Genomic DNA, 14,086 nt, shown 5'->3' on the forward strand with positions numbered 1-14,086 from the left:
CTATAGAATGGATTCTGCTGAACTCTTCACCATTTTGTATGAGTTAACCTGTTGTCAACAGAGGTAGGTACCACAGTGCTGCCTTACCCTGCTTAATTTTTTATTATGGCCACTATGAAAAGGCATTTTCTCCATAACCAGATTAAATACTGAGCGGGGAATCAAATCTTGGATGTTTTGATCTGCATTAATTTGGGGAACAACTCTCCTTGAAACACTGTCATTAATTAATTAAAGCCTCAAACAAGCTGAGGTGAGGTGCGTGAAATGTCTCTTTGAGACTCAAGATACAAATTTGTACCAAAATATGACTGGTGCTGCCAATTCATTGATTTTGTCTTACCTGTGGTACGGGTCCATTGACAGCATATCACAACCTCCATGTTGCAGCTGGTCTCGTTCAAGAAGTTTCCTCCACTTAGACATGACCTCTAAACCATATTTGTTATCCTACATGAAAAGAAAAGCACAGAACTATTAACTCTTGTCTCTTCTATTTGGCACGGTAGCATAGCGATTAGCGCCATGCTTGACAGTGCCAGAGGCCTGAGTTAATTTCCTGCTGCTGTCTGAGAGTAGTTAGCACGTTCTCCCCGTGACCACGTGGGTTTCCTCCCACATTCCAAAGATGTACAGGTTAGTTAGGGTTATTAAGTTGTGGGCATGCTATTTTGGCAGTGGAAGCATGATGACACTTGTGGGCACATCCGTGGACTGCGTTGGTTGTTAGTGCAGATAACCTATTTCATTGTATTGATCTTCAGCTGAACATTTGACAAATAAAGCTATTTTTTTTTTATTCTGCATTGTCCACATTGACAATATCAAAAAACTAACAAATAGGGTGGTGCATAGCCCAATACTCCCCTGATGGAACTGGATCTAAATCTTTGAACCTTTAATTCATTACATTACCAAATCTACAAGGAAAGCAAAGGGAGTCAATGCAATTTACCCAACCAGCAGAGAGATGTCCAGATGCACGGAGAACATCTTTCCTGCAGTCAACTCTAGTCTGCATTATCTACTACCACAACAAGAAAGAGAATTGCTCACTTCTGTGATGTTAGTCTTTACCTGCAAGGGATTCCAGGACTTAAAGTATTCTCCCAGCAGTGGAAATACAATGGCAATGGAGAGTTCTGCCAGGTCAAACATCTTATATTCTTCGAAATATTTCTCCTGTAACAGTTCAAAAATTTTTGCACATTCTTCTAGTGTCAGTGGATTTTCGCAGTTGGGCTGCAATCTCTTCTCGCAATCCTCCACAATCTGCAAGATGTGGCTGAGCTTGTCTATGATCTTCCCCTCATGCGCAAGGATTTCAGTGAGCTTCTCATTCTCATGGGAGATGTTGACCACCATGTCCCTCTCGTACTGGAGCTGACGGTCATTCTGGATGATTTCCTGCTCAGTCATTTCAATCAGCAGCTCCAGGTTGTGCTCCAGCTCCGGAAGTGAAAAGCCCTCTGTCTTGGCATCTTTGCCCGGAGACTGTGCATCATCAGGAATATCGTGCTTCTGATTTATTTGACTGTAACTGTAATAAACTTTCTGTTCTTTTCCCGTCATGTCTATAACCTATATGATGAATTAAAAAGTTATAAAGTTACAACAGTTCAATTTCCACGAAAACATCACCCAAATGATATACTGTCATTTGTGTGACAGCCCAATTCTTTGATGAACTCACACAGCTATTTTCATAACTAATTGTTAGAAGTTGCCTACGATATTTTAGTAATCTAAGTCTGGCAAAATGGTATTTTTAGACCCAGAACAGTAAATGAGAGTATTGATGCTTATTGACACAACAGTAGACTTGCTTGATATTTACTGAATTGCCAACTCCAAGCTGAATTGAATTGAATTGACTTTATTACTTACATCCTTCATATACAAGGAGTAAAAATCTTTACATTACGCTGCCATCTAAATGTGCAATGTGCAGTTTATAGTAATTTGTAATTAATAGTATGTACAATAGTACAGTCAACATAACAAAGAAATACAATTGCATCAGCATGAATGAATCAGTCGGATGGCCTGGTGGAAGAAGCTGTCCCGGACCCCACTGGTCCTGGCTTTTATGCTGAGGTACCATTTCCCGAATGGCAGCAGCTCGAACAGTTTGTGGTTGAGGTGACTCGGGTCCCCAATGAACCTTCGGACCAGCTGTTGGGCATATTTGAGTAATTTTATCTACCTTGATAATGGTTAACATTTCTTACTGCACAGTTTTAATTACCGTAAGCATGGGAAGACAAATGCAAGTTCTACTTCTAATAAGCAGTTCAGTTACTGGGAAGTTAAAATTCAGAAAACATTCATATCCCCAGCACATGGAAAGCATTGGAAAGAATCGTTAAAACAAGTTGATTTATGAACTATGACAGATCCAATAGGTAGTCTGGACCCCAGAGCAGAGTTTGTTATTTAGCATATGTGGGTCGATTACCTTGCTGTAACACCCCCATCCCTTAATCCCAGCCCATGTGCTCTAGCTCAGGGAGCCCACTTGCATGGGAAAGTAGAAATATTATGTCTCCAGCACTTTTCAGAGTCACACTCATTTTGAGCGGACAAGAGAAAAACCTCAGGAAACACCCTGCTACAACAGGTGGCAGCTTACCAATAATGAAGCAGAAGTGTGGCAATAATACCATCTGTATTATTTTCCATCTTTTACACTACAGTGTATGGAATAAATTTTCAAAGGTCATTAATAAGATTCATTCAACAAATTTAACTTCTCTTTCCAGCGGGTACAAGGCCTCTTGGGCTTTTCATCTACTTTATTACTGGTAGTAGTGAAACTCTCAATGCTTACACAAGGAACTCGACCAACAAAGCAATGCCAGGCCAGTATGACTTTGTCAACAACACCTAAAGCAATCCATCCATAACTGTGGACAACAGAAGTACAGGCAGTCCGTGAGTTACGAACGTCCAACTTACGAATGGAGGAAGGAGAACGCCGTCCACCATTTTAAGTTGTTGCCGTTAACACTGTGTTGAATGTGTAACTTTGTATTTAGCTTAAATTTTTCTTATCAAGATTCACCCCAACCCCCCCTTTTTCCTGTCAGCACCACCCCCACTTGTTCCATTTAACCTGTCTCAGTGCGTGTGGGCTTTAGGACCCGGGGGAGCTCAGGACCTGCTGCCCGCGGCTGCTGCTGCTGAATCCGCAGTGTTTCTGTTCTGTTGACGGAAAACGATCATGATTGAAAATAAAGTGGAAATAATAAAGCGATTAGAAAGAGGCGAAACGCCATCGGTCATTGGAAAAGCGATAAGCTACAGTCGGTCAATGATCGGAACAATTTTAAAGGATAAAGGATAAAGTGAGAATAATGGAGCATGTGAAAGGCCCTGCCCCGATGAAAGCTACAATTATTACTAAGCAACGCACTGACTTAATTATTGATATACATACGTTTCTTAAGTGTTTTATATGCATAGAAAGGTAAAATATGTACCAAATACTAAGACAAACGTTTGATTAACTGACGCTAAATAATACCGGATGTATCTGTTCCAACTTACGTACAAATCTGACTTAAAGACGGACTCAGGAACAGAACTCGCTCGTAACCCGGGGACTGCCCGTATAACTTTCTGCCAGTTACCAAATGCACACAGTAGATCACAGTATAAGCTGTCACATTGAAGGAGGTTCACAAAAATGATTCCGGGATTGAAAGGCTTGTCATGGGGAGCGTTTGATGGCCCTGGGCCTGTACTCACTGGACTTCAAGAAGAATGAGGGGTAACCTAATTTAAATCTATTGAATATTGAAAGGCCTCGATAGTGGAAATGGAGAGGATGTTTTCTGTGGTGAGGGAGTCTAAAACCAGAGGACACAGCCTCAGAAAAGAGGGCGTTCTTTTAGAATGGAGATGAGGAGGAATTTCTTCAGCCAGAGAGTAGTGAAGTCATTACCACTGGCAACTGTGGAGGCCACACCATTGGGTATATTTAAGGCAGAGGCTGATAGATTCTTGATTAGTCAGGGCATGAAGGGATAAGGGAGAAGACAGGAGATTGGAGCTGAGATGGAAAATTCGATCAGCCATGATGAAATGGCAGAGCAGATTCGATGGGCCAAATGGACTAACTCTGCTCTAGTATTTATTTGTACTGGAAAACTGATCCTATTGCTCATGTCATTTAAGATCTGAAGTACAGTTCGTAAACATGAGGAAATCTGCAGATGCTGGAATTTCAAGCAACACACACACAAAAATGCTGGTGGAATCCAGCAGGCCAGGCAGCATAAACAGGAAGAGGTACAGTCGATGTTTCGGGCCAAGACCCTTCGTCAGGACTTCGCTGAACAGTGTCCTGACGAAGGGTCTTGGCCCAAAATGTCGACTGTACCTCTTCCTAGAGATGCTGCCTGGCCTGCTGCGTTCACCAGCATTTTTTGTGTGTGTTGTCTGAACCGCAGCTGTGGTGTTTGCTTCTTAAGCTGTTATGCCCCTAAAATATTCCACACAAACTGTAGGTAGAAGTGTCATAAATAGGTTCTAATGACAATTAGTGTTTAATACGTTGTATGAAAATGTTTGTACACTCCTGAACAACTTTCTTTTAAAAAATTGCTCGAGGTTTTGTTTTATAACGTTTGACAACTAATGGATGCAGATGTTATTTGTTACTTTGATAACAACTTCCTGTGGTACAGTTCCCATTGAACCAGACGTGGTGTAGTTGTAGAAGGAATGTCCAAGCAGGAAAGAATTCACACCTGCATTTGAACAACTTAGAATGTTTAGATATTCTTAAATGCATTATTTGCTTTACGAAAATCCAACAAAAATACTGTAGAGTGATCAATAAAATTTACAAATTTTGAAGAGTCCCTTTATTCCTTATCTCTGCGAAACTCAGTTCAAATGGGTTGGCCATGCTTTCTTTTTGACCTTACATGCAAAATATCTGGGATAGAAGATTGCAAATTAAGCAGCAGGTTCTTGTAGCACAGCAAAGTCAAAGTCAAATTTATTTATAAAGCACATTTAAAAACAACCCATGTTTTTTGATATTTTAAAGAACCCTCCTGACTCCAGGCATCTCGTTTCTAAGTTTGTATGTTTGTTTGATAATTGCACTGTAGCACCTACTATGAAGATTAGAGATGCCTGGAGAGAAGAGTTGGGCATTGAATTATCTGAAGCTGCCTGGGATAAGTGTTTGTCTATGATACAGGTTTGTTCTGTTAACAGCAGGCACCAAGTGACCCAGTTTAAAGTTGTCCACCGTCTCCATTACTCTAAACTTAGATTGCACAGGATTTAACCTTTTGTCTCGCCAATGTGTGATAGATGCCAAGGGACGGAGGCCGCGTTGTCACACACCTTTTGGTTTTGCCCATTACTGACTGGATTTTGGTCCAAAATATTCGACTGGTACTCAAAGGCCTATAAAAGATCCTTCCCCTTGGAAGCTGGTCTCGCTATATTTGGCTGCTCGCAATCTACTATTTGTTTCCCTGCAGCCATACAACAGTCTCTTATGCTGGGGATGATTGTTGCCAAAAAACTTATCTTGAGAGAACGGAAATGACCTTCTCCCCCTTCCTTTTGGAGATGGATGGCTGATATGATCTCAGTCATACAGATGGAGAAACTTAGGTTCTTGAGAACCAATTCAATTAAAACATTTTTGGCTATCTGGGATCCATTTCTTGCCTACCTGGACGAGGCCGGGGGCGGATGAGCAATTTCCCCCCAGCTGATTTCTCACGGCCCTCATTTGAGATTTAATGTTTAATATTTTTGAGCACTTTGTACAATAGGCATCCCTCTAATGTTAGGTCTTTTTTTTGCTTATTTCTTTTTTATACATGTCTGAGCTGGTATGTTTTTGTTGATCTCATTGTTTTTTTTTGACAATTTTAAAAATAAAGTATTTAAAAAAAAAACAACCCATGTTGACCAAAGTGCTGTACAAACAAACACAGATATAAACAACAAGGCACACAGCTTATAGGCACAAAATAAACAACACATGAGCCTAGGCACAAGCCAAAAACCAGCCACACCAGGAAGATTAAACCGCTAGTGAATAAAGGTAAGTTTTGAGCCTGGACTTAAAAGAGTCAGTGGAGGGGGCAGATCTGATAGGGAGGGAAATGCTGTTCCACAGTCTAGGGGCTACAAGCAAAAGCGTGGTCACCCCTGAACTTAATTTAGATCGCGGGACAGCCAGGAGTCCCAAGTCAGCCAACCTGCAGGACCTGGAAGTGGAATACAGGGTTAGAAGGTCTGCGATATAGGAGGGGGCCAGCTCATTTAGGGCTTTATAAACAAACAGGAGAACCTTAATATCAATTCTAAACCGTACTGGTAGCCAGCGGAGAGAGGCTAGGATAGAATTAATATGGTCCCTCTTCTGGGCACCTGTCAGGAGCCTGGCTGCTGCATTCTGAACCAGTTGCAGACGGGTCAGGGATGACTGACTAATCCCAGTTGGAGTAGTCCAAGTGGGAGGATATAAGGGCATGGCTGATGTTCTCAAGATCTTTGAAAAGAGAAACGACTTTATTTTGGCAATAGTACGAAGCTGGAAAAAACTGGCTTTTACTACCGCATTAACTTGCTTGTCAAACTTAAAGGTGGAATCAGATATCACACCAAGATTTTTGACATGGGATTTGACAAGGGTGGACAGGTTACCAAGACTGTTGGTAATCACTTTGATGGAGTCAGGGGGGCCAAATAGGGCAACTTCAGACTTGCCTTCATTCAGCTGCAGGAAGTTTTGTGCCATCCAACACTTTATGTCCTCAAGGCAGTTCATGAGGCTGACTAGACTTGACTGGTCGTTTGGTTTCAAGGGGAGATAAAGCTGTGTGTCATCAGCACAACAATGGAAGGAAATGTCATGTTTTTGAATGATTTGGCTGAGGGGAAGCATGTATATAGAGAAAAGAATGGGATCTAGGATGGAATCTTGTGGGACCCCGCAGGAGAAACTGGCTGGAGAAGAGGAAAATTTGCCTATGTTGACGGTGAAGCTTCTATTTCTGAGGTAGGATGTGAACCAGTTCAAGGCAGTGCCATCAACACCCACCCCGTACTGGAGACAGTCTATTAAAATGGCGTGATCCACAGTATCGAACGCTGCGCTGAGGACAAGAAGAATTAGGATGACAAAGTCACCTGAGTTGGTAGAGAGGAGGAGATCATTGTACACTTTCAGCAGGGCAGACTCTGTGCTATGATAAGCCTCAAAACCTGACTGAAATCTTTTCAAGATGTTGTTTTGGTGTAAGTAGGGCAGCAATTGACTAAGAATAACCTTTTTGAGAACCTTCGACAGGAATGGAAGTTTAGAAATAGGTCTGTAGTTACTAGGTAAAGTAGGGTCCAAGTTGGGTTTTTTCAGGAAGGGCTGGACCACGGAAATAAAATACAGAGCACCGGTGAATTATAATCTTAAAAACATAAATTAATTTCTGCTCACTACACCTGAAGTCGACAATCACTTGGACTAAAACACACTGGATTATGATTGGTAAATCAGTCACAAGATCGATATTTTATTTTACAATTTGACATGTTAAGTGCAACACTCAAGAAGCTTATAAAGACCACGAGACAATGTTTTGGTGTGCATGCTGAAAACCCTACCTTCTTGGGTAAATGGAAGACAGCTGCTTTATAAGAAAGGGGTGAAGTATTTCAGAATTGCATGCTACAACTTCTAAGTGATTTACAAATAAGGAAAACCCTTTCCCACGCACCTTAACCTGAGAGAGTTCAGTCTGTGGTGTAGCCATTTTCCTACCCAAACTTGATGCTCCCTTTGCCTTTAACTCCTCCACAGTCTTGTAGTTGTACTTGGGTTTCTTCTTCCCACCGGTAGGATCTTTCCGCCATTGGCTCATTTCCTTCTGGAACTCCTTTAACACAAGTAGTTAATTAATCCAGAAGCAGTCACTGCAAGCAAACTGCCCTCATTTTTCAACTACGAGAAGTTCAAAATACCAGTTCAATAAAGTTGAGCATTCAGTGGGGGAGATGGCACTAAGCAATAGCTTGGTACTCCCAATGACAGACACTCCACTTTAAAAAAGAACATCAACCTTATGGTGAAAGAGCAGGCGACTAGCCAGTGCTCTCGGCAGAGTGACTGGATGGGCAAAAAAACAACCCACCTCGCCAAATTCATCATGGCAACTCGGGGACATGTAACACTCACCGAAAGGGGAAACATGAACTTTGCAAATAATGTGAGAGAGTGAACTTGTGTTATATGCAGTACTTTTTATGGCTAAGTTTTATTTATCAATGCATAATCCAAACTATGCATTTTGAAAGTAGATACAAACACTGTTCGGTCTCACACCACAATTACCTGATGGGTGGGGCATTTGCTGATAGGCAGAAAGCAAAGGGTGGGAATAAAGGGATCCTATTCCGATTGGTTGCCAGTTACTAGTGGTGCTCTGCAGGGGTCGGTGTTGGGGCCACTTCTTCTTACAATGTATATCGATTTAGATTATGGATTAATAGTTTTGTGGCTAAATTTGTGGATGACACCAAGATAGGTGGACGAGCAGGAAGTGTTGAAGAAACGGAAAGGTTGCAGAGAGACTTGGCCAGTTTGGAGAGTGCGCAAAAAATGGCAGATGAGATACAATGTTGACAAATGTATGGTTCTACATTTTGGAAGAAGAAATAATTGGGCAGATTATTATTTAGATGGGGAGAAAATTCAAAAATCATAAGTGCAAAGGGACTTGGTGGGTCCTCATGCAGGATACCCTAAAGGTTAACCACCAGGTTGGATCGGCAGTAAGGAAAGCGAATGCTATGTTGGCATTCACTTCAAGAGGAATAGTGTATAAGAGTAAGGAGGTGTTCATGAGGCTCTGTGGGGCACTGGTGAGACCTCATTTGGAATACTGTGTGCAGTTCTGGGCCCCTATCTTAGAAGGGATGTACTGATGTTGGAGAGAGTTCAGAAAAGATTTACGAGGATGATTCCTGGAATGCAGGGGCTAACATATGAGGAACGTTCGTCGGCTCTTGGACTGTATTCATTAGAGTATAGAAGAATGAGAGGGGATCTCATAGAAACATTTCGAATGTTGAAAGGGTGTTTCCCTTGGTGAGTGAGTCCAGGACAAGAGGCCACAGTCTTAGAATTAGAGGGTTCCCATTTAAAACAGAGATGAGGAGAAATTTTTTTAGCCAGAGGGTCATGGATTTATGGAATTTGTTGCCACATACAGCTCTGAAGGCTCGATCATTGAGGGTGTTTAAGGAGGAGATTGATAGGTATCTAGTTAGTCAGGGTATCAAGGGATATGGGGAAAAAGCCAGAAATTGGAACTAGATGGGAGAATAGTTTAGCTCATGGTGGAGTGGAGGAGCACACTTGATGGGCTGAATGGCCTACTTCTGCTCCTTTGTCTTGTGATATTGTGATCCTTGGTCCCATTGCCAATATTACTGTATTATCATTGCAATCTACTCATCAGTGTACACACACTTATTCAGCAGACTACACATGTAGTTTGAGTGTTTCTAAGCCAAGATACAAAAGAACATTAAAGTTCTAGTTAGGGAGCTAAAAAGAAGTCATTCAGAGTTTCCTGCTCTAATTGCTGTCACTAACTCGTCATCATTATTAGAGTGCAGAGCTTGTAGGTTCCTGTCAGGATTAAAGGTAAAGCGAATAGGAATAAGGAACCTTGGTTCTCAAGGGATATTGCAACTCTGATAAAGAAGGAGAGAGAGTTGTATGACATGTATGGGAAACAGGGAGTAAATAAGGTGCTTGAGGAGTATAAAAAGTGTAAGAAAATACTTACGAAGGAAATCAGAAGGGCTAAAAGAAGACATGAGGTTGCCTTGGCAGTCAAAGTGAAGGATAATCCAAAGAGCTTTTACAGGTATATTAACAGTAAAAGGATCGTAAGGGATAAAATTGGTCCTTTTGAAGATCAGAGTGGTCAGCTATGTGCGGAACCAAAAGAACTGGGGGAGATCTTAAATGGGTTTTTTGCGTCTGTATTTACTAAGGAAACTGGCATGAAGTCTATGGAATTAAGGGAAACAAGTAGTGAGATCATGGAAACTGTACAGATTGAAAAGGAGGAGGTGCTTGCTATCTTGAGGCAAATTAAAGTGGATAAATGCCCAGGACCTGACAGGGTATTCCCTCGGACCTTGAAGGAGACTAGTGTTGAAATTGCAGGGGCCCTGGCAGATATATTTAAAATGTCGGTGTCTACGGGTGAGGTGCCGGAGGATTGGAGAATGGCTCATGTTCCATTGTTTAAAAAAGGATCGAAAAGTAATCCGGGAAATTATAGGCCGGTAAATTTGACGTCGGTAGTGGGTAAGTTATTGGAGGGAGTACTAAGAGACAGAATATACAAGCATTTGGATAGACAGTGACTTATTAGGGAGAGTCAACATGGCTTTGTGCATGGTAGGTCATGTTTGACCAATCTATTGGAGTTCTTCAAGAAGGTTACCAGGAAAGTGGATGAAGGGAAGACAGTGGATGCTGTCTACATGGACTTCAGTAATGCCTTTGACAAGGTCCCGCATGGGAGGTTAGTTAGGAAAATTCAGTCGCTAGGTATACATGGAGAGGTTGTAAATTGGATTAGACATTGGCTCAGTGGAAGAAGCCAAAGAGTGGTAGTAGAGAATTACTTCTCAGAGTGGAGGTCTGTGACTAGTGGTGTGCCACAGGGATCAGTGCTGGGTCCATTGTTATTTGTCATCTATATCAATGATCTAGATGATAATGTGGTAAATTGGATCAGCAAATTTGCTGATGATACAAAGATTGGAGGTGTAGTGGACAGTGAGGAAGGTTTTCAGAGCCTGCAGAGGGACTTGGACCAGCTGGAAAAATGGGCTGAAAAATGGCAGATGGAGTTTAATACAGACAAGTGTGAGGTATTGCACGTTGGAAGGACAAACCAAGGTAGAACATACAGGGTTAATGATAAGGCACTGAGGAGTGCAGAAGAACAGAGGGATCTGGGAATACAGATACAAAATTCCCTAAAGGTGGCGTCACAGGTAGATAGGGTCGTAAAGAGAGCTTTTAGTACATTGGCTTTTATTAATCAAAGTATTGAGTATAAGAGCTAGAATGTTATGGTGAAGTTGTATAAGGCCTCGGTGAGGCTGAATCTGGAGTATTGTGTCCAGTTTTGGTCACCAAATTACAGGAAGGATATTAATAAGGTTGAAAGAGTGCAGAGAAGGTTTACAAGGATGTTGTCAGGACTTGAGAAACTGAGTTACAGAGAAAGGTTGAGTAGGTTAGGACTTTATTCCCTGGAGCGTAGAAGAATGAGGGGAGATTTGATAGAGGTATATAGAATTATGATGGGTATAGATAGAAAGGGAACATTAGCGGGGGCTTCTTCACATAGAGAGTGGTGGGAGTGTGGAATGAGCTGCCAGACGAGGTGGTAAATGCGGGTTCTTTTTTAACATTTAAGAATAAATTGGGCAGATACATGGATGGGAGGTGTATGGAGGGATATGGTCCGTGTGTAGGTCAGTGGGACTAGGCAGAAAATGGTTCGGCACAGCCAAGAAGGGCCAAAAGGCCTGTTTCTGTGCTGTAGTTTTTCTATGGTTTTCTATTATGTGCTGTGTTGTTTGATGTGAGCAACCATAGTCTATTCAAATGCAAATCAAAGGTTAAGTCTTTTATCATTCCAAACCTCATCAGCGTCCTCATCCGAGTCGACAATAGGAAAGTCTTTCAGTGATTGTTCTGTTCGTTCAGATCCATAAGCACCAATTGCTCCTTTCCCCTTCCTCATCTTTGCCTCAATTGGCGCCACAATGCCTGCGTAATAATAAAAAACGATGTTACCACAGACATGACAGTCCTAAATTGAGGAAGATGAAAGAGGTTGATTCAGAAGTAATTACGTTTTTTTTCTGGCGTGTGCCTGCATGCGTGTGAGCTTGTGCGTCTGCATGTCCATGATGATGGATTTTTCATGGCTTTTTTACAAGGCGCGGAGCGAGAGAGAGACTGTGTGGCGTGCCACTCCTCACACAGACATTGTCACAGTATTTTCCGTTTGTTTTACAAGGTTGAGTTGTGATCTCCACACTCAACCCGGCACGGATGGAAAGCGTGCTTGGGGGCAGACCCCACTAGTTTCCAACTTGGGAACTTCTGCTCCTGGGTCTGGCGCCGATGTCGTTGCGCCACCAGCCGGCCCACAGAAGTATTTTGAACTAACGGTTTACATGTAACCTCACCACAATAATCAGATATTAATGTATCCAGAGGCCAAGAGAAATTGACAATCAATCAATTCTATTGATTCTTATGCAAGGAAACTTCATTAAATCTTTAATATTTTTAGCTTAAGTAACAAAATAAACTTCTGGCTACGAAAAACACCTTTATATTTGAAAATCCTGTGGGAAAATAATTTTGTTATTTTGAATCTGAAATCCTCCAGTCCAGGGACCCTCGGTTAATGGTAGGTGTCCATGGCAAAAAAAAAAGTTTGGGAACCCCTGCTCTAGTCTCTGACTCTTTTCCCATTGACACAATTGTTTTTCTAACATGACTTGTCAAAGCATGAGGTTTTTTAGGAACACAACTATCATATGATAGCAGAACTACCTGCATACAATTACTACGTCAAGGGAGAAAACACACTGAAGATGATATTGGGTATGTAACACATTCATAAGGGAACACTGGTAAGTCCTGAAGAAGTGTCTCCGCCCGAAACATCGACCACCTATCTATTCATTTCCATAGATGCTGCCTGACTTGCTGAGTTCCTCCAGCAGTTTGTGTATGTTGCACTAGGAAGTTACTGCTAATTACTCCTGGCAGACATTGTTAACAAGTGATAGATAGTGTGGATGCTGAAGCCAGGTAGATGATCACAAGAACCAGGTCATGGAGAAAACTGTAAACAGAATTCTGTTTTATTCCTTGTTGAAGCATATGATTTTGGTCTGCAGTGTTAACCTGGAAGACAGGAAACTATCTGTAAGCACCATTTCTATGAACATTTTGTTTCCCATAGTGTGGACTGGAAAAAGGCAAGAAATGGGTTTGCCATGGACTGGATGTTTCTGAGCTATTTTCTAGTTTATATGAGAGTTCATAAAGTCCTTTTATGATTACCAAGATATACAAGATTTTTTTTCCAGAAATGGAGATCATATTCAACAGCAAAACAAATTCAGAGGAGCAGCAGCTTGCTTTTTGTAATAACACAGAATCTGCTTATAGGAGGCTTGCAATTTGCATTCAGAATTACTCATTTTTCCCTAACAAGGAATCAGCTTTAAAGTCCATTCATCTGAGTCATGAGAACAGAGAAACAGTTCTACAAGGTTGATCCATCATTTCATTTCACTGTTTACCTATTTTTTTTAATAGATCCTTCCTACATTCATCAGGTAAGGGATTTTTACCCTGAATGTTTAAACTGTTGTTCATCACATCTTGTCATCGAGCCTCAGAGAAGAGCATTCACTTGTATTAATCACAATTCCGTAAAAGCAATCGATGTATGTATGCAGATGTAGGTGGATAGAAACATTTGAGCTTCATCTGCCAGTTTTATTGATAACTACAAATGATTTGTTTCAAAAGCAGGAACTGGCTAGCACTAGTGGTTTTATACACGGGTGGCATACTGTAAACTTTAAACACGAGGAAGTCTGCAAATACCGGAAATCCAAAGCTACACACACACAAAATGCTGGTGGAACTCAGCAGGCCAGGCAGCATCTATGGAAATGAATAATCAGTCAATGTTTCGGGCCGAGACCCTTCTTCAGGAGGAAGGATCTCAGCCCAAAGCATCAGCATGTTATTCATTTCCATAGGTGCTGCCTGATATACCGAAAACTTTGCTGTGTTGAAGTTCAGTTCGTGCCAAAATCACAAACATTTAACCTAAGTGGAGCAATGGTGATTAATGTCTAATTAGATTATCTATCGGAGCTAAATGTTCCACTGTACAACTATTCACTATGTACTGGATTTCATTAGAAAAACAGCACTTTTGCACACAGGGACCCGAAGTCTGAGGAAGGAGTTACTGGT

General features: G+C 41.5%; 1 protein-coding gene across 1 annotated transcript in view; it reads right to left on the reverse strand.

Annotated features, from left to right (window-relative positions):
- tfip11 (tuftelin interacting protein 11) overlaps positions 1-14,086 on the reverse strand; it is a 40,902-nt gene that overhangs the window by 13,112 nt on the left and 13,704 nt on the right. The window contains exons 5-8 of the mRNA XM_072247845.1: positions 11,715-11,842; positions 7,755-7,913; positions 1,078-1,581; positions 344-450 (exon numbers count right to left, since the gene is read on the reverse strand). Of these exons, the coding sequence (XP_072103946.1) occupies positions 344-450; positions 1,078-1,581; positions 7,755-7,913; positions 11,715-11,842 (898 nt within the window). The remainder of the gene's footprint in view (positions 1-343; positions 451-1,077; positions 1,582-7,754; positions 7,914-11,714; positions 11,843-14,086) is intronic.

The sequence above is a fragment of the Mobula birostris genome, chromosome 31 (assembly GCF_030028105.1).
Source record: "Mobula birostris isolate sMobBir1 chromosome 31, sMobBir1.hap1, whole genome shotgun sequence".
Classification (NCBI taxonomy): domain Eukaryota; kingdom Metazoa; phylum Chordata; class Chondrichthyes; order Myliobatiformes; family Myliobatidae; genus Mobula; species Mobula birostris.